Raw genomic sequence first — 21,372 nt, forward strand, 5'->3', positions numbered from 1 at the left:
CTTTGAGAGCTCTACTCCAATAGTCTGGAATTTATCCCTCTGTCCAGGCCTTCTGAACTATGCAGTGCAACCCCTGTAAGACTTTTATACCTCCATACTTGAGCATTTCTGGTCGAATATCATCTACTTCTGCCGCCTTTCCACATTTCAGGCTTTTGATGGCTTTTTCTACTTCAAGTAAGGATATGTATTCCTAACTGCATGCCTGTTTGAGCATATTTTTCTACTGTGTTATTTCTGAGCTTCTTCAACAACCTCCAGAATATTTTGCCACCTTCTTGATGTTTATTTTCCATGTTCTTACCAAAGTCTTCCTATGACTTTTGTTTAGGTTGTTTTGCACAGTGTTTAGCTTTCTTACATTTGTCTCTGTATTCTCTAAGAGCACAAGCTGAGTTATTTGCCAGGTACGTTTGATATGCTTTCTTCTTTTCCGTCACTGCCTCTTTAACTTCTTGTGTCCACCATAGAGTTCTGATTTTTCTATCCTTGCAGACAAACCTCACCACATGCCTCTTCAGGTGAATCAATCAGTGTTTTCTTCAAGGCTTACCACCGAATCTCCAAGGTTTAGTTCCTGTTCTCAAACACTTTCATTTTTTCTTTAATAATCTTTGTGTAATTTAGTCTACAGTTCACATCTGAGAGCTGCTCAACTTTTATTTGCTTTAAAACTTTCTTACATGTTATTCTTTTCAATATGAAATTAAATTTTATCCTGCTCAAAACTAAATGGTGATCACTTCCAATTTCAAATCTTCTGTACACTCTAGTGTTCTGCACCAGTGAGAAAACATCACTATCAACAATAACATAGTCAATAAGACTTTTCTTATTCCTTTCCTATTTTCTCCATGTGTATTTGTGCACATTTTTGTGTTTAAACAAGGTGTTAGTAATAACCAGTCCATGTCCTGAGCAGAAATCCAACAGGTATTTGCCATTATTATTAGCTTTGCTCTTTTCTCCAAATTTTTCCAATATATTTTTGTATGCCTCACAATCATTTTCTACTCTGCTATTTGGATCCCCAACAAGGACCAACTTTTCCTTTTTCATTGTATCAGTTGCTTTCTCTAAAGCATCAAAAAATTCCTCCACTTCTTCCTTAGTAGAATCTTCTGTGGGACCATAGGCACAAATAAGTCTCACTGTCCAGTTCCCCATTCTCATATTTGCCCACATCACTCTACTTGAGAATGCCTGCCATTCAAGAAGATTAGCCTCATATTTAGTGTTGAATACTATGGTTACCCCTTCTTTTCTTTGATTGTCATTGCCTGAATATAACATTTTGTATTTACTGCTCAGAAAGATCTCACCAGTTTGTCTTTTTTGTTTCAGTCATCCCTATTATGTCGATCTGGTACTTATCTAATTCATCAGCTAGCTCCATTTCTTTGCCATTCAGGCTTCTTATGTTGATAATACCAATCTTTAACTCTGGTGATGTTGAGTTGGGGTGTGCTTTCAGATTTGTTCCAGTAGCTGACTTTTCGCTGTTTGCCCTGGTTCCCTGACGAAAACAACAGGGGCCTTGTTTAACCAGGCGACACCCTAGCCGGCATGAAATTTTGTCATGTTGTACCATCATTTTGTATTTTGGTTTAAGCCAATAAGAATACAATTTGGTCAGCTAAATCCAAAATTGCCAGCCCAATCTCGTTCGTTCAGTATCCAAGTAGATACCCAACAGGGTGCACCACGAGAAGGTGAGGATTGGACATTAGGTCAGAAGCCCTGGTCGGTTCTCCGCATTCCTTTAAAGACTATGTGGAGGTCTCCTCTCAGTTATACAGCTTTGACCCTTAAGCACCCCCTACCATTAATATGAAGAAATCAAATCATGATGCACACTTCAGTGTATGAGCATGTTTCTAGTCATCCTAACATCTTGTAACTGATGGTGTAGCCCTATGGTTGGAAATACCTGATTTCAAAACCTATCTAGGATACAAAGAACTTTAAAAAAAAAAACTTTTTTTTTTTTAATCCAAAGATGTGATTCAGTCAGTGTGATATGAATGTGGCAGGATATCCTGGTAAATCTGGGTTATCTTCCTGTAAAACAAGCAAACTGGCCAGAAGAGCTCATGCAATCTAGAAACATAGTATATTAGTCTCAAAGTCTTAGTTGTTTTAGCTGTAATTCCAAACAAATGATGGTTGATGCCTATGAGATGCCATTTTGTGGTCATATGAAAGCACCCTTCATCATGTCACTGTTTTCAGGTCATGTTACTTTATTTTTAAACTCTTAAATCTCCAAAAAAAATAATATATTATTATAAAATCCAATAACACTTTTTTTCCCTTCCCCAAAGGGAGAAGGCAGAGCACCTTTGTCAATGTGAATAAAATTTCCAAAAAGTTAATTTGTCACTAGTTAACTTTTTGGAAATTGGTGGGCAGCTAGTCTCCCTCCTTAGCCATTACCAACAATCCATAGCTAACATCTTAAGAGTATATCATCTTCTATCGTGTCCCCTCTTTTCTGCCTATCAACAAAACTTTGTAACCCTATCTATCAACCTATCTTTGTAGGGAGTATTACACAGACCTGTCATCATCTTGGTCACTCATCTCTGAATCCTTTCAACCACCTCCTGGTCTCCAAGAAACCCAGGTGAATATTACTGGCCACATCTTGACTGTAGTCAAGATGTGACCAAATCATAGCCTCATAAAGAGGGATAATAACTTTGCTTGTTAGTGTGTTTTTCAACATCCAAGTAATTCATTGAACTATTTTACCAACTTTTACAATATATCCTCTGAACTTTAACTCTTTTTCCAGCATAATCCTCAAGTCCCTAGCCTCATCAATTTCCTGCAAACCAATAGCATCATTATGATACACCATATGCAACCTTTTCAACCCTAAGTGCATAATCTTATATTTTGCAACATTAAATTGACAATCATTATCCTTTGCCCACAATGCCAATTTATTTAAATCATTCTGCAAGATATCTACATCACCTTTATCAACTATTGCCCTCTTCAGTTTTGCATCATCAGCAAACAACTGAATATCCACTCTTAAATCTTTCCTTATGCCATTGATATACAAATTAAATAGTGGCCCTAGTTCTGAACTCTGAGGTACTCCACTAGTCACATCATTCCCTAGACTCCATTCCACCATATACTACTTTCTAGTGTCCGTCCGTCAGCTGCCGCCACCCCTCCCCTCTCATCCATCCATGCTACTAGCCTCCTCATATCCATTCTCATCCTCTCCAAGTTTTCTAATTCCATGTGGTATTCTGTCAAATGTCTTAGCAAAGTTGAGCAGTATCATGGTGTAACCATTACCTTTATCCAATTCCGCTGTCACTTTATTATAAAATGTGAATAAGTTACTAAGACAGGACCTACCCTTTACAAAACCATACTGCCCACTGTAGGGTGTTGTATCCCTATCCACCAACTGCTGCATTTTACCTTTCACTAACTTTTCTAATACTTTAACAACCACTCCCAATATATTAATTGTTTTGCTACCTGTGTCTTGGAACCACCTTCATGCAATGGTACTATCTTATCCTCTTTCCACTCCCTTGGAACTCTGCCAGAACTGAGACTTAGATTAAACAACTTTGTCAGAGACAATGCCAATTCTCTTGCACATTCACGTAGTACATGAGGTGATATACCAACCAGTCTCACCGTTGTGTTCACATTAATATTTTTAATATGCTGAACACCTCCTGGTCATCTACCTCAATGTTGATATGCAGCTGTGACATCAGCAACTGTAAAATCGCCACCTGGATGATACACCTTTGAAAAACGATCACTCAGCAACTCGACTATTTCTTTTGGTTCAGTCACCTTCCTACCATGAGCATTGTTTAAAGTCATTGTACCAAAGACATTTTCCCTCTTACTTGCTACATAATGAAAAAACTCTTTTGGGTTTACTTTGGCCTGTTTGGCTAATTCTCTCTCATGGTCTGATTTGGCCTTCTTTACCATACTAATCACCCTTCTTGCCTACACTCTGTTCAAGAGTATGCTAATCACTGTTTTCTTTATTTTCCTCCAAATGTTTTCTTTTTTTTTTGCAGCTATTGCTTTATATTCCTACTCATCCACTTAATTTTATTAAATATTAAATTAAATGTTTCTATCATGTCATAATCCACAAACCGCCAGGTTTTCCTCCAGAGACCAGCTGCTATGTTGAATCCTCTCCACATCCAGAAAACTTAGGAAACAAAATCTGTGCACAGTTGTTCAGGTTTAAAAAAATCTGTTATGAAAAACAGAATTTTCGTGAACCTAGACTACCCCAACAATTAATAAATTATGTAAATTTCATAGCCAAAATTAGAGCTGCCACTCCTCGAGATAAAATATGCAGAAAAATATTTCCTATAGCAAAATTTTGAAATTTCCATACATAAAAAATATATATAAAGCTATAAAAAGCATATATTTAAATATTCTGATTATAAAATTGTTTTCAGGAATTACTCAAAATTATCCAATCATTTAGAAATTTAACAGAAAAGAAAACAATCCATTAAATTTTAGTGTTGCAATGCAGTTTATCACTTTCCCTGACAACTAAAACTGCAATGCCATTTATACTGGATCTACAAGTATATTTCTTGATTCATGCTTGTATGAACATTATTGTGACTGCTATATATCCATACCTAATTTTTTTCCAAAAAAAAAAAAACCAACAACTCCAAAAGCTACAACCACAAAAGTAGCACATCCAGTCAAACACTATCATATTCCAGAAATACAAAAAGTAACTATTCTCAATTTTCAATGAGAAAAGAAAAATCAGAAGTCATAGCAATAAAAATGCACTGCTACACTATCAATGTTCAGTGTCTCTACATTATATCTGAGGTTTGGCAACTCCCTACCAAAAAAAACTTTGGATCATTAACATAGCCTAGAAGATGATTTTTGTTTGTCCGCGCGGTTAGCCTACTGGCTTTGCACTTCGCAACCATATGCCTGGGGAAGGAGTGTCCCAGGTTCGATTCCCACCGAAGACATGAGGATCTTCCTCAGCCATAGCCAAGTTAACCGGTTTTGGGTGCGGGCAGTAGGGTTTTTTCCGCCAGTTTATCTGGCGTTTTTCATCCTGCAAGCAGGCAAACTGGTCCCGTGAACATACGCTTCTACAGTCAAAAATATACCCCCTCCCCCCAGCGGCAGGTCAGTTGGGAATGATACTAACAAGAAGTCGCATCTAAGTAACACGTGGACCCTGCATAGGAAGCGGGAATAACACTTTGGACAGACCCCCCCATATATATATATATGGGGGGGTCTGTCCAAAGCAAAACAAACTAATTCATGAAATGCAAAGATATCTCTGATAGTTATACATTTTCTGTAAATTCCAAATATCTTGGAGCCAATTTATATAAAACTTTAAGCAACATCATGAAAAACTCAACTATTGACCCAAATAGTGGGAGATAAATGTTTTGATCCTACTTAAGCTATTTTATCTGAATTTAAAATTTAGTACTCTAGGTCACTGTATTAAAGAAAACTGCTTTTACCTCATTTACTAATTTTTTTAAATTTTTGTTTTTTCCAATATCAAAGATGCTAATTTAAAAAATAAATACATAAATTTACACTCAAAATGGAAGACCATGCATGAACTTTAATAAAGCACTCCAGAAATGAAAGCCTATCAGTATACATTGAATCTGCAGAAAAAATATATTATTATATAGGAAACTATGCTTCTGGTAAAATTTGGCATAATATTAATTTGTATAGTTCAAAAACTGTACCTGATATTACACCTCTCAAATGGCAACTTTTTTTTCTTTAGAGACTTCTCATCCATTTTTACTTCTTTATCACAAACAGAGGGAACAGGAGATGGAGACCTTTGTTGTTTATTGTCAGTATTTATTATATCAGTAGTGTTGGAATTGTCATTCATATCTGCTGTGTTAATCTTTGTATTTTCAACATCAAGCAAATTGTTAGCTGTACCTAGAATCCTACTGGAATTTAAATTTACTGAATTTTCTACTGTACACTGTATTGAAGGTGAACTATCTCTATTATGCCTCAAATTAGATTGCGAAGGCATATTATCAATATAATCTTCTTTGTCACTATCACCACATTTTATCCTAAGCTGTTTTGGTTCTTGATTAACTTCACCTGTTGCAGGTGGTCTAGGTAATCCATGTTCATCAGGACTATCCTCTGCTGCCTTACAGTGTGCTTCTAGTACTCCTAAAGAAAAATAAAATAAAGAAGAAATAAACATACAAAGATACAAATAAGTCTAAAAACTTTGTGCTTGCAAAATTAACAGCCACAATTTTTTTTTTATTATCCTTTCTTATAAACACTCATATTAAAATTTGATTGGAACAACTTTATTAATTATTTCAAAATGAATATAAGAAAAAATGCTATAACAGCTTTATGCAGGTATTAGTTAGTGGTTAACTGATATCACAACAGCCCCAAGTTATACACAGATTTACAGCAGTAGACAATCATCATATCACAACACCTGCCACAATATAACCTTCAAAGATCACCCTCCAGTGTTGTGATATATACAATAATGCTATTTACAATTTTTTTTTTTTATTTCATTGTATATCTAAAATAATATAGTTTCAATAACTCTATAAAATAATGAAATAACAGATACATTTACAGAATACACTGAAATAAGTATTCTGAAAACATTATATTCAAATATAAACCTAAACTACATATACATCATGTAAGCCCCTTTTCCTTTGGCCCTAATTTCACATTCCCTTTATAGGAATACACTCCACTTATTTGTGATAGTGTGAATAGGTATTTTTCCTTAAACATAACCATAAATCCAAATACCAGAATGTTTTGGACATGGTGGTTAGCTTGTACCTGACATCCCAGTTCTGGGCTGAAATTAAGATCCTGCCAAGTATTTCCACATCATTTTCACATCCTCAAATCATGTTGCAATATTAACTTCAATATGACACAGTGCAGTATAATGTTGAAAGAGATACAAGTCTTTTCAGTAAAACTCTCACAGTGTAGGAAACATTGTATTATTTTCTGAGTGTTACATATCTGTTGGTGTTCATCCTTTTAGACACTAAGGGTATTATAGCAGGATACTTTATATGGCATATGCTACAACCCTTATAGATTCAATTTGTTGTTAACTGTTTCCACATTGAACTGTCAAGATTTCCAGTCTCAATGATGCCCTTTGGTTGGAAAGACCTGGGTTCAAATTCCTTCTGGGACAAAAGGCGAGTTAGCCAGTTTCACAAAGAAGTGGCAAAGCTTTCTCTCTGGCAACTCAGGTTTTTCATCACACAAAACACACTGTTCCCACACCCTTAGTTTCCCCTTTTTGAGCACCTTTAATCCCTTGGTGTTAGTTTCCAGTGAATTTTCAGGTTGAGGTAGTAGCATTATATTTTATCTCATATTTTTTATATGAGAATGGCACCTATAGACAGTGTTGGATGTGGTGTTTTAACAATGTCATAAATGGATAAGTTCTGAAATGGCAACACCTCTTTCAAAGTCCATAACTTTTGAGGCACTGGGAATTTACATACATTCTAGGAATATGTGCCTGCCTTAAATAGTAGTTTAGGTCATGTGTAACGAAAGGAATATATGTATTATCAAACCTGTATAACTGAGAGGAGACCTCCACATAGCCTTTAAAGGAATGCGGAGAACCGACCAGGGCTTCTGACCTAATGTCCAATCCTCACCTTCTCGTGGTGCACCCTGTTGGGTATCTACTTTGATACTGAACGAACGAGGATGGGCTGGCAATTTGGGATTTAGCCGACCAAATTGTATTCTTATTGGTTAAACCAAAATAAAAAATGATGGTACAACATGACAAAATTTCATGCCGGCTGGGGCGTCAGCCGGTTAAACAAGGCCCCCGTTGTTTTCGCCAGGGAACCAGGGCGAACAGCGAAAAGTCAGCTACTGGAACAAATCTGAAAACAAACCCCAACTCAACATCACCAGAGTTAAAGATCGGTACTATCAACGTAAGAAGCCTGAATGGCAAAGAAATGGAGCTTGCTGAGGAATTAGATAAGTACCAGATCGACATAATAGGGGTGACTGAAACAAAAAAGACCAAAACTGGTGAGATCTTTCTGAGCAATAAATACAAAATGTTATATTCAGGCAATAACAATCAAGGAAAAGAAGGAGTAGCCATAGTATTCAACACAAAACACGAGGCTAATCTTCTTGAATGGCAGTCAGTCTCAAGTAGAGTAATGTGGGCAAATATGAGAATGGGGAACTGGACAATGAGACTTATTTGTGCCTATGGTCCCACAGAAGGTTCTACTAAGGTAGAAGTGAAGGAATTTTTTGAGGCTTTAGAAAAAGCAACTGACACAATGAAAAAGGAAAAGTTGGTCCTTGTTGGGGATCTAAATAGTAGAGTAGGAAATGATTGTGAGACATACAAAAATATTTTGGGAAAATTTGGAGAAAAGAGCAAAGCTAATAATAATGGCAAATATCTGTTGGATTTCTGCTCAGGACATGGACTGGTTATTACTAACACCATGTTCCAACATAAAAATGTGCACAAATTCACATGGAGAGAAGAGACTAGGAATAAGAAAAGTCTCATTGACTATGTTATTGTTGATAGTGATGTTTTCTCCCTGGTGCAGGACACCAGAGTGTACAGAGGATTTGAAATTGGAAGTGATCACTATTTAGTTTTGAGCAGGATAAAATTGAATTTCATATTGAAAAGAATAACATGTAAGAAAGTTTTAAAGCGATTAAAAGTTGAGCAGCTCTCAGATGTAAACTGTAGACTAAAATACAGAAATATTATTGAAAAGAAAATGAAAGAGTTTGAGAACAGGAATCAAACCTTGGAGATTCAGTGGCAAACTCTGAAGGAAACATTGATTGATTCTGCCAGAGAGGCATGTGGTGAGGTTGTGTGCAAAGATAAAAAAATCAGAACTCCCTGGTGGACACAGGAAGTTAAAGAAGCAGTGAAGGAAAAGAAGAAAGCATATCAAAAGTTCCTGGCAAATAAGTCAGCTTTTACTCTTACAGAATACAGAGACAAATGTAAGAAAGCTAAACAGTGTGTAAAACTAGCTAAACAAAAGTCATGGGAGGACTTTGGCAAGAATATAGAAAATAAATATCAAGAAGGTGGCAAAATATTCTGGAGGTTGTTGAAGAAGCTTAGGAATGGAAGAAAGAGTGCTGTAAAAGGAATTAGAGATGATAAAGGTGAAATGAAAACAGGAGAAAAAGATATCCTTGAAGTATGGAGTAATTACTTTGAAAAACTGCTAAATGAAACAAGCAGTGATGACAGCACAGTGATAAAAAACACTGACCAGGCATGCAGTCAGGAATACATATCCATACTTGAAGTAGAAAAAGCCATCAAAGGCTTGAAATGTGGAAAGGCAGCAGGAGTAGATGATATTCGACCAGAAATGCTGAAGTATGGTGGTATAAGAGTCTTACAGTGGCTGCACTGCATAGTTCAGAAAGCCTGGACAGAGGGACGAATTCCCGATGATTGGAGTAGAGCTCTCATAGTACCCATATATAAAAAGGGAAATAAAACTGAATGTGAGAATTACAGAGGTATTTCCCTACTGAGTGTTCCTGGCAAGATCTATGCAAGTATACTTGAGAAACGGTTGAGAAGAATTGTGGAAGAAAAGCTTGGTGAAGAACAAGCTGGATTCAGGCCAAATAGAGGCTGTCATGATCAGATCTTCACTTTACGACAAATAGTCGAGAAAGCATGGGAATATAACAAAGATCTGTATTTAAGTTTTGTCGATTTGGAAAAGGCATATGACAAGGTGCCAAGAGAGAAGCTATTCAATACGCTGCAGTTATATGGTGTCAATGGGGCATTATATCAAGCAATACTTAGTCTTTATTTGAGTTGTGAGTCAGCAGTTAGAATTGAAGGAAGTACAGGAAGATGGTTTAATGTTAAATCTGGTGTGAGACAAGGATGTACATTATCCCCTCTGTTATTCATTATCTATATGGATCACATTATGAAGGAATGTGGTATTAAACCTGATATCAAAATTGGAGATGTTAATGTCAGCTCTTTGCTTTATGCAGATGATGTTATACTTCTAAATAAATCCGCTACAAGTCTGCAAGATTCTCTGACTAAATTGAATAGCTGTTGTAATAGATATGGTATGAAGGTCAGCAATAAAAAGACAAAGACAATGAAAATAGGCAGAATCATTGAAAATGTCAACTGTGTTGTGAATGGAGAACCTGTGGAACAAGTAAAACATTTCAGCTACTTAGGCACAATTTTTACTGAAGATGGTAAACTAAATATAGAAATAGACAACAGAATCAGCAAAGCTGGTATGGTGGGAAGTCAATTGAATAAATTCATATGGAATAAGAAAGAAATTAGTCGGAACACTAAATTAGCTGTATACAAGACTGTGTTCAAACCAATTTTAACTTATGGATCTGAGAGCTGGGTCAGAAGTAAAACACTTGACCAAAGACTAGAGACCGCAGATATGAGAGTCCTGAGAAAGATTAGAGGCGTGAACAGATGGCATCAATGGCAATATCATATTAAAAATGAGGATATTAGGAAAGAACTTGACATTGTCAGCATCCAGGAATGCGTTAGCAGAGCTAATCTCAGATGGTATGGTCACTTAAATAGAATGGGAGAGGAAAGATTAGCAAAACAAGTGTTCTCTGCCAGGTTGGCAGGAAAACGACCCAGAGGAAGACCAAGATATAGGTGGATTGATACGGTACAAAGTGCCTTAGACGATAGAAATATAAGATCTGATAATGTTGGAGTCTTGACAAGTAACAGACTGATTTGGAGGAAAATTGTAGATAGGAGGTTGGTAATGATGTGATTTTTTCATGTAGTACTGTCATATCCTGTACACCCCTGAGGGCAGGAATTTGATGATTATGATGACATGCTACATTCTAAAACAGGAGTTATCCTAATAATTACTTCAATATACTAATAGTCAGCTCTCACTACAGCAAACATCATTATAATAGATCTATTCACTAGAGTAAATTACTTAAAATCCACCTACCAAAGTCCAGAGAATTCACTATAAAAATTATCCAGTGTAACAGACCATTGTTATAATCTCATCAAGTTTGCTATAGTAAAAGTCAATTGTGCATAACAAATAAAATTATAATAAGATCTAGAATATCAGTTCTGTAATACAGAACTGGAAATTTTTCATGTATCGATCACAAATAACAGATTACAGAATATCATAATAATAAATAACATACCTCAAAATGTTTACCATCAGCATATTTATTATAGTGTGTTTTAAAGATGAATGTAAATTAATGCAGAGATTTTGTTTAAGTGTATATAAAACTGCTCTTTTTTTTTTTTTTAAAGAATTTGTAATGTTTTGTAATTACCTTTTTAGCAAAGAACTTTCTTTTAGAGTAACCAAAGAGTAATTTTCAAAGATGCAAAAGTTTCACTATCTTCACATTCTTGTCTCTTACAATACCAATGAAATTTGTAAATACTGCAATGCAATGAAGAGCAAAGTGCATTTTATCTAAATTTGCTATCAATGTGATGAAATTATAAGTGGGAACCAATCTATCACTAGATGGCATCTCATGCTGCACAATGGGTTAAATATCCAAGTCAGGATTCCAAAAGTATGAATTTTTCACATATAATTTGGTCCATGTCAACAGCAAAATTATGAATCATTATCAATAAGATGTTCTTTGTAAGTCGAAAAGAGTGACCATTGTTTAGTTCAACTGGTTTCAAGTGCAAGCTACATATTTCACTAATCATACTTCAAAGAGTACACTAAATACACTGAAACACAGAGTAAAATCAAAAATCGAATGTTATTTTGATGAGGATTAGTTTGGATTACAGAATGAAAATGGAACTAGAGAAGCAATATATAATATTAAATAATTACAAAATTCGCTCACATGTTTATTTGTAGAACTTTTGGCTATGTTTCACAGCCATTTTCAATACACTAGAGGAAGATAACCACAAGAGGAGAGAACAATTAAACTGAAAGTGCATGATATTATATCGTGGTGCTAGAGTCGTTGAAGCACGTGGCGGAGGATTTGTGCTGTGCTAAAAAAAGTGTTTTTAAATGATGTATAGTGTGACTTCTTTCACAAATTGTGCTACATTTTTTTTTTTTCAGTAATACCAGTGTTCTTCGGTGGTGCTGCTTTTGGAGTTTAGTTGTTGTTTATAATGTGTTATTTTTGGGTTACCAAGAAGGCGAGGTCAGAGTTGGACACATCTGCGATGGAAGAGAAGAAAAAGAAGAAGATAAGTTTTCATTATTTAGTATAGTTAAATATAGTTTATATTTATAGTATCACGTAAGCAAATTAGCTTACAGTACAGCTTATAACATAGTATAGTATAGTAGAGCCTTTAGTATTTAGCATTTAGCTGTAAGTAGTTCCTCGGAACTGACAATGATGGTGGAAGCCGCAGCTCCAATTACAAACAGCATGTCACCAAGTCCTCCCCATTTAAGGACTATATTTTGCGCAACATACTACAGGATTTTGTGGACTGCAGTGCTTGGCATATATGAGTCCCGGCAGTTGGATATGTGCTGGGTGAGAGAAGGGGGAGTGCATATATGTGCAAAATGTAAACAATGGGAGGAACTTAATGAGTTAGATATTACAATAACCAACCTTATTGCATCTGGGGTGGGAGAATCTCAACCTAGAGGGAGAGATGAGCAGTGTAATAGAGAGTGAGAATAACAAGCGAAATATGAATGAAAAATAAGAGTGGGTACTGTAGAAGGCTTTGATTGTGAAGTTTTCAAAGATGGTCTTGATTGGGAAGATGAATGGATTGGTGTCTTTCACACAATTCCTGGGCTGTAGGAAAAGGGTTCTGTGAAGTGACAAATCACACTTCCAAATGTTTCACTCTGATGGTCGTGTATGGATCTGGCAGGACTGCATCATTCCAACTGTCAAGTTTGGTGGGGGCTCGGTAATGATATGGAGATGTTTCAGTTGGTTGGAGCTTTGTCCATTGGTGGACATGCTCAAAACCATGTCTGATGGCTAACTGGTCATCCTGGACAACTTCATTCACGCTTCCGAGCCTGTGGAAGTACTCTTGCATGGTTCAGCATGACAATGCTCCATGCCATACTGCATTGCATGTCTGAGATTGATTTCCAAAAACAACGTTGAAGTGTTGGGCTGGCCAGCTCAGAGTCCAGACCTTAATCCCATCGAACATCTTTGAGATGAATTAGAACACCAAATATGTTCCAGACTACAGTGGCCATCATCAGCAATGGAAGTAGCTCTGCACAAGGAATGGGAGAATATTTCTGTTGCAATGTATCAGAAATTGGTTGAAGGGTAGCTGCTATTGATAATTCAGGCCAAAGGTGGTCCCACTCAGTACTAGAAATGTAATTAAAAAGCATGGAAGTGAAAGAATTAAAGGTGTATCAGGTGTTGATTGGGATAAATATTAATAAGGCTTTAGGAATGGTTGACATATCATCATGTAGTTTTAAGGAATGTGCACAACAGTCACATTAGGGATCTTAGGGACCTTTTGCACTCTTTCCTTAGGGACCTAAGGAAAGAGTGCAAAATAGTAACACTCTGCAAGCATGCTTCTAAGACAGAAGTTTCCAATTATAGACCGGTCTATATAACTGCAGTTGTAGTCAAGGTGTTAGAGAGAGATTGGTTAGGAATAGAATACAAGATTAGGTTGATGGACATGGTATTCTTTATGATAATCAGCATGGATTTGTAAAGGATAGGTCTCATTTTAGCAATTTACTTGCCTTTTATGATAGGGTAACGAGTCCATTAGAAAAGGGAGAATCATATACAGTGATGTTCTTGGACTTTGCAAAAGTGTACAATAGATTACCACATGATAAATTGGTGTACAAGCTGCAGAGGAGGATGGGAATAAATAGTATATTCGTCAGATGGATTGGTGATTGGCTCTCTGAACAATACCAGCAAATTGTGAATGATGGAGCAGTCTCTCAAAAAAAAAAAAAAAAAAAAAAAAGAGGGTAACCAGGTGGCATGCCTCAAGATTCTTTTCTTGGATCCCTGCTGTTTAACTTCTTTGTAAATGATATATTGTTATTTATAATGTGTATTTTATATTATATATATTCCCTCTATATGTATATTATTATTCTCTCTATATACTTATGGGATGAAATATTATATAAATTTCTTTTACTAACAATTATTTTTATTTTTGACTCCGAGTGTCCCTATATGTTATTATATTTGCACAAAGAGTTCACTCCAATTGGTGCAATGACTTTAACTCACTCTTTCAGAATCCAACTAATCATTGACTCAATACCAAGTACAAAATAAACACATTTAATAAAACTAAAACAATATATATACACTTCTAGTAATAATACATAACTATAACTACAGATTATATGGATCCAAGGCCTTATTTAAAAATATAAACTTACTCTTAAGACTAAACACTTTTTCCTTCACAATCACAAAAAAAATGTTCATAGTCTTTTTCTCTTTCTGTTAAGGCTCTTTTCCAGAAGTTGTACAGCTCTGTACTTCATTTTCAGGATCCTTTTCATCAATCAATGTAACACACATAAAAGTCTTCTTGACTAAATCTTGTTTCCTTTTAGTAGCAATACTCATCAGATCAGGCATCCTTAATACCTATAAATCTTCTTAATCAATATATTTTCTAAACATTCACTTTCAAGCATCCTTAATACTTATAGAACTTCCTTATCAATATTTTCTCTAAGAAAAACATTCACTTTAGAATGTAAGCAACAAGTTCTTCTTTCATTCACAATACTAAATGACAGTCTTAACTTTTTCCACTTAAAAAAAACTTACAGTTTCAAGATTTCCTTTTATTCATTACTTATTCCTCCTTGAAACCTATTATTTTCACTATTCCCTTTTCGGAATACACTATGAAATTTCTTCCGACTGCCACACACAAAAAAAAATCAAGTTCCTTCCAACTTGAATATTTTCCGGCCAATTTATAAAAACTTACAGTTTCAAGATTTCCTTTTTATTCTTTACTTATTCCTGCTTGAAACCTATTATTTTCACTATTCCCTTTTCGGAATACATTATGAAATTTCCTTTTGACTGCCGCACAAAAAAAATCAGTTCCTTCCAACTTGAATATATCTCGGCCAGTGTTCTAAAAACTTTCCGAACGCTCTCTTGTTTACAACTGTAACTTGGATACGCAATGCTTTCCTTGTCAGCTGTCAATCACACATCAAGTTCTCTCCGGGAGCATGCGCACTCCACAAAAGTCAGAAACTACGCACTGCAATAAAATGGCTGACTCGCTGTATCCATCGGCGCTAAAAGAAAGTCTTTCACAAACACAAAATTCAACATTTTAAAATACAACAAACTTTCTTATAAGTAACACAAATAATCAGTTTAGTAGGTACTTCAATATTTTTACTTCTTTACATGTTACTTCTAATATAACATTTTCATAACGAGCACATCACAAGTGCAGACACTGCGTGTATGAAAACAAAAACTAACAAGCATAATTAATACGTAAAAATATTCAGAATTTTTAATATGATTATTTTTACAATATCATGTGGACTGAGCAGGGATCTTCAGTTGTTTGCTGATGATGATACAAAGTTGGGGAGAATTATAAGTAGCACCACTGATGTTAATTCCATTCAGGAAGATTTGAATAGACTTTTGACTTGGACAAAGGAGTGGGATTGTAGTTTTAATATTAATAAGTGCAAGGCGCGCACATTTTGGAGTGCAGAAATATAAGGCAGTGTACTATACTGATGGTACCATATTGCAGGAAGCGGATGAGATTCAAAACTTGGTAGTGATGGCAGACAATAGACTGAAGTTTAGAGGGCATATTGCAAGTGTTGCAAAAACTTCACATCATAGTGCCTCTATGATAAGTACACTAACCTGTGGGGATAAGGAAGTGGTTTCACCACTGTATAAAACACTGGTCAGACCACACTTGGACTATTGCTCAAGATTTGGTCACTTGATTTTCATTGTGATGTGGAAACATTGGAGAGGGTTCAGAGACAAGTAACTAAAACTATATCAGGCCTCTAGAATGTTGGCTATGGAGAGAGGTTGAAGGAATGTGGATTGCAGAATTTGGTGGATAGGAGAAAAAAAGGTGATATGATAAAGACATTTAAGTTAGTAAGGGGATTACAAAAAGAGTAGAAGGCAAAAGAAGAAAGAACCAGAGGCTATCCATAGAATTATGTATGGACTTAAAGTGTTCCTGCCGTAGAGTGTGCTGAAGAATGGCATGAAGGGTAGATTTTTTACATGGAGAATTGTGAGTGAATGGAACGCATTACTGGAATATGTTGTTAATATAGGGAGCGTTAAGGATTTTAAGATTCAGTAGGATAAAGTACTGCTGACTCCATGGAAGGTGTAGTAATATTAATAATTTTTTTTTACTATAACTAGGTTCCCAAATACTTTTGTCAAATAGTGTATATGCCAAACTTCATGCAAATATCTACTCTATACTATAAAATGATAAGCTGAAATTGGCAACGGATGTGACGTCGGCTTGAAACGGATGTAGGCTGTAACGTTTTTATGTAACGTTTTTTATGTATATTTCAAGTTAGTTGAAATGTTTTGAAACTCGGGGCTACCCTGAATGTCGAGTCTTCAAAATTCGAGTCATCGGAATTCAAGGAGAACCGGCCTACCAGTCCGGAACACAGGGGGCGTAAGCATCAGAGGGAAGAGCCCCCTAGTGTATATATATATATATATATATATATATATATATATTATCATCATGCATATCAAGGATTTAGGCCTAGCGTGGCCTGTTCCTGCCTTAGAAGTCATCGTTGACTCATTTAAGAGAACATCTTGGTTTTCTTTTTCCTAATGGCTTGTACGTTAAGGCTTGTTTTGGTGAGCTTTCTATTTTCATTCTGAACATGTTCCATCCATTTATGTTTGTAATTTTTAATTTTTTCTATTACTGATTCTTGGTTTAATTATTTCATAATTTCTTCATTTCTTTTGTAATCAGAGTATACCTTGCAGTTTTTCTCATAAACTTCATTTCTGCTGTTATTAATCTTTGTTTGTCTTTTTGTTTTATTGTCCAGATCTCACTTCCATACAATAACACTGGTAGGGCTAATGTATTGTATTGTATACTTTTAGTCTGGTTTGTTTTTGAACTTGGTTTGGTTTAAACATAGAGTTAATTATACTTGTTATTTTTAGATTTTTGCAATTTTTACGTTTATATCTTCTTCATTTTCATACCTAGGATGTGATCATACATCCTAGGTAGTTAAATGAATTCACATGTTCTAAGATCTTGTTATCAATTACTATCTTAGTTCTTGCTGGATCTTGTCCTCTGAAGGCCATAGTTTTTGATTTTTCTGTTGATATTATCATACCATAATCTTGGCTATCTCATTTAGATCTAAAATAGCTTTCTGTAGGTTATCTTCAGAATTTGTAATTATTATTTGGTCGTCAGCAAAAAGAAGTGTTTATGTTCACAGTAGGAGAAAGTTTAATATCTTGATGGAAATTTTTATTCCATTTAGGTAAATATTAAAAAAAGTTGTTGAGAGGGGGTCATCCCTGTAGGACCCCTTGGTTTATCTCTCTCGTATATGATAGCTCATGATTTAATCTTATTTGCATTTGATTATTTTCATATATACTTATGATAGCTTTTAGGATACTTTGTGAAATGCTTTTTCAAAGTCAATAAAAGCAATATGTGTTTCTAAATTGTATTCTCTTCTTTTCTCTATTATTAATTTTAGGCAAAAGGCTGGGTCTATACATGATCGTCCTTTCCTATATATATATATGTATGGTCATTAAATTAAATTTTTATATTAGAGTTTCATGTTTTGAAGATATCTGAATTATTTTGGAGATGAAGATGTTGCATTTAGTATTGAATTTGTTTATGGCACTGAAATTGCTATTAATTATGAAATGACATGAAGATAAATTGGCAAAGAAAGGAACATTAATAAATGAAAAGAATAAAGAAAATTAAACCTGTAAAAATGCATCACAAGCAAGCAACGGTGTGCTAGCCATTTCAGAGAAATGCTTTGCTATATACATTTTTAATATCTAATTTTAGAGCATCATGAAATATTTTTTTGGAATTTACATCATATCAAGCAAAAGTATTTGTGAAATTGGGGAGGGAATTTAACAAATCCAGTTTAAATATGCATTCAAAATACAAATAACAAATTCAGAATTCTGGGGGGGGGGGGGGTAATATATATATATATATATATATATATATGTTACGGTTAAAGTGATAAATCTGGTTATTATTAATAATTACCGCTTAAAGTGAATAATTAGAATTAACAACTTTAACCGGTTAAAGTGAATAATTTCTAGAGGAGTCTGGTAAATGTAATAAAAACATGTTTATATGTTTTGTATATAGATTTTCATTCTCAATAGAAATTATAACAGCTTAGGTTAGGTTAGGTTAGTTTATAATGAAAAAAGTAAGGAAAGTAATTCTTTTGCACTCAATGAAATCAGAAATCATTATAAACTAACCTAACCTAAACTAACCTGGATGTTGCATGTCGAACCAGAGTGTAGTTGCAGTTTGTCGTGGGCAAATTAATGGAGATGAAAGATAAATGCTGTTGTGGGGCGAGGTTAATGATTGCGGGCAGATGAATGGTGATAATAGATAAATCAGAGAGGAACTGATCAGTGTTTTTCTCCATTGATGAGGAAAGAGGTACAGCAACGACGTTTATCTATTATCCCATTTGTCTGCCCACAACAACTTTTATTTGTTATCCCCATTGATCTGCCCGCAATCATTAAGCTCGGCCCACAACAACGTTTATCTTTCATTCCCATTAATCTGCCCACGACAAACTACGACTATACTCTGATTCGACATGCGACATCCAGGTTAGTTTAGGTTAGATTGGTTTATAATGATTTCTGATTTCATTGAGTGCAAAAGAAGTACTTTCCTTACTTTTTTCATTATAAACTAACCTAACCAATAAAGATTAGGTTAGTTTATAATGATTTCCAACCGATAAAGGTTAGGCTAGGTTAGTTCAGGGGTCGGCAACCTTTTTGGAGTGAAGAGCCATTGTTAAAATTATATCTAAAAAAAAAAATTAGGGAGCCACAGGTTTTTTTTTTTTTTTTTTTTTTTTTTTTTACAGTAACACATCATCATACTTGTAAAACACAGGGGTGACATGTCACATGAAATTATATGATATTTTAAAATTTTAAATAATAAAACAAAGATTTCCTTCTTACAAAAGCATACGTATAAAATCCAATAACATAGCTATTTCTTTAATTTTTTTTAATTTAAAATATCTTCTTAGTGTGACTTTTGCTGTTGAACTTCTTCGGATAGTTTCTCAATAAGTGGAGAATACGCCGTAATTTTCATTTTCAAACATGACGAAAGGTTCACGTTGTTTAGTTGGTTTCTCAACTTACTTTTAATAAAATTGATATTAGAAAATATTTGCTGACACAAATATGTGTGAACAAATATAAAAACATACGCATTTGGACTTCTATCGATTTTTGGATCGTTCAATCCAAAAATCGATAGAAGTCCAAATGCGTATGTTTTTAACTGAATGTAAGTGTCCAGTAAACAATTCCACGTGTCAAATACAATCTGATCTTGCTTTTTAAGATCTTCTATTTCAGACCATTTGTGTTGTATTGCAAGGATAGATTTTTGTCTTTCCAACTCTTCCAGGTTAGCTTTAAGATTTCTAAATTTTGAATTCCACAAATCCTTGGTTTTCAGGTCCTCTAACTGAAGTTGAAATGCAGCCTCATCAATTCCAGCAAAAGGTGAAAAATTTAATTCAGCAGGATTAATTTCAAGTGGTCGCAATAAAAATGACATAGTTGCCTTGTTCTTTCTAAACTCCTCAAATCTCCCATTAAATTCAGATCGCATATTTACGACAATTTCTTTGAAAAAGGTTAAATTTATGGAATTATCAGCTTGTTCTTGTTGATATTTCTTCAACGTAGGAAAATGTAATAATGTGCCTTTCTCTAAGTCTGTTGCGAACAAATATAATTTTTGTTCAAACGAAATCACTTCTTCTAAAAGCAGAACTGCTGTATTTCCTTTTCCCTGTAGTTTCTTATTTAGTGCATTTAAATGGGAAGTCATATCCACCATAAAGTAGAATTTTTGTAACCAATGAGTATCTTCTAACTGTGCATATTCAAGGTCCTTTTGTCTTAGAAACAACTTAACCTCTCCAAGGCAGGTGGCAAATTGCATCAACACCGCACCTCTGGAAAGCCATCTTATTCTGTTATGCAAAAGAATATCGGAATATTCGCAACTGATTTCTTTAAGAAGTTCACAAAATTTCCAATGATGTAGTGGTATTGCCATTATTTTGTTAACAATTTCTACAACCAAATCCATCACTGAAAAGTTTGTGCACAAAGTATCTCTTGATGGATTATACAGGGAAAGGAAAACATGTCATGCAAAATTTGTTTTTTAAATAAAGAAACAAAACCTTTTTTTTGTATACCTTTCACCCCATCGGTCAAAACAGATATTATTTTGTTAATATTAATACCCTTACTTTTCAAGCAGGTGGTAACAGCAGATTCAATGTCTTCTCCATGAGTTTGTCCTGTAAGTGGCAGTATATCGAGTAATTCTTCCTGAGGTCCTTGAGAGTTTATGTATCTGCAAATAAGTACAATCTGTGCAATGTCATCCACATTACATGATTCGTCACAGGTAATGAAGAGTCCTGTGTTGAATTTAGATTTGAAACTGATTTGTTATATCTTCTGCCATTCGTATAGTTCTGTCCCTTACAATCTTAGCAGATAACGGCATGTCTTTTATTTTTATAATTATTTCCGCTTTGTTTTTAAAATCGCAGAAAAGATATTCGGACATTTTAATAAAACATTCTTTCACATATTCACCGTCCATAAAAGGGGTTTCCTCGTTTAACAACTTCTTGAACGGCCACAAAACTAGTAATAGTTGTATTTCTTGATTCTTTTATCCATTTGGAAAATGAACATTTAGTTAGATTTACTTTGCATTGCAACTCTTCTACTGCTTTTTTCTTTCATCTCCCCATGGATATGCTTTGTCAAATGTATCGTGTTTATTTAAAAAATGTCTTTGTATGTTTGATTTTTTATTATTTGAAAGCTTTTCATGGCATATTAAACACATTGGAAATCCTGCTGTATTTGCTACAAATGCGTAGGTTTCGG

General features: G+C 34.8%; 1 protein-coding gene across 2 annotated transcripts in view; it reads right to left on the reverse strand.

The window, feature by feature from the left end:
- LOC150108851 (helicase ARIP4) overlaps positions 1-21,372 on the reverse strand; it is a 619,923-nt gene that overhangs the window by 536,683 nt on the left and 61,868 nt on the right. For both annotated transcript variants that reach the window (XM_090403746.1, XM_090403737.1), the window contains one exon: positions 5,781-6,237. In XM_090403746.1, coding sequence (XP_090259872.1) covers positions 5,781-6,237 — 457 coding nt within the window. The remainder of the gene's footprint in view (positions 1-5,780; positions 6,238-21,372) is intronic.

The sequence above is a fragment of the Typopeltis vanoorti genome, chromosome 2 (genome assembly GCF_054136105.1).
Source record: "Typopeltis vanoorti isolate ZY-2024b chromosome 2, IOZ_Tvanoo_1.0, whole genome shotgun sequence".
Lineage (NCBI taxonomy): Eukaryota > Metazoa > Arthropoda > Arachnida > Uropygi > Thelyphonidae > Typopeltis > Typopeltis vanoorti.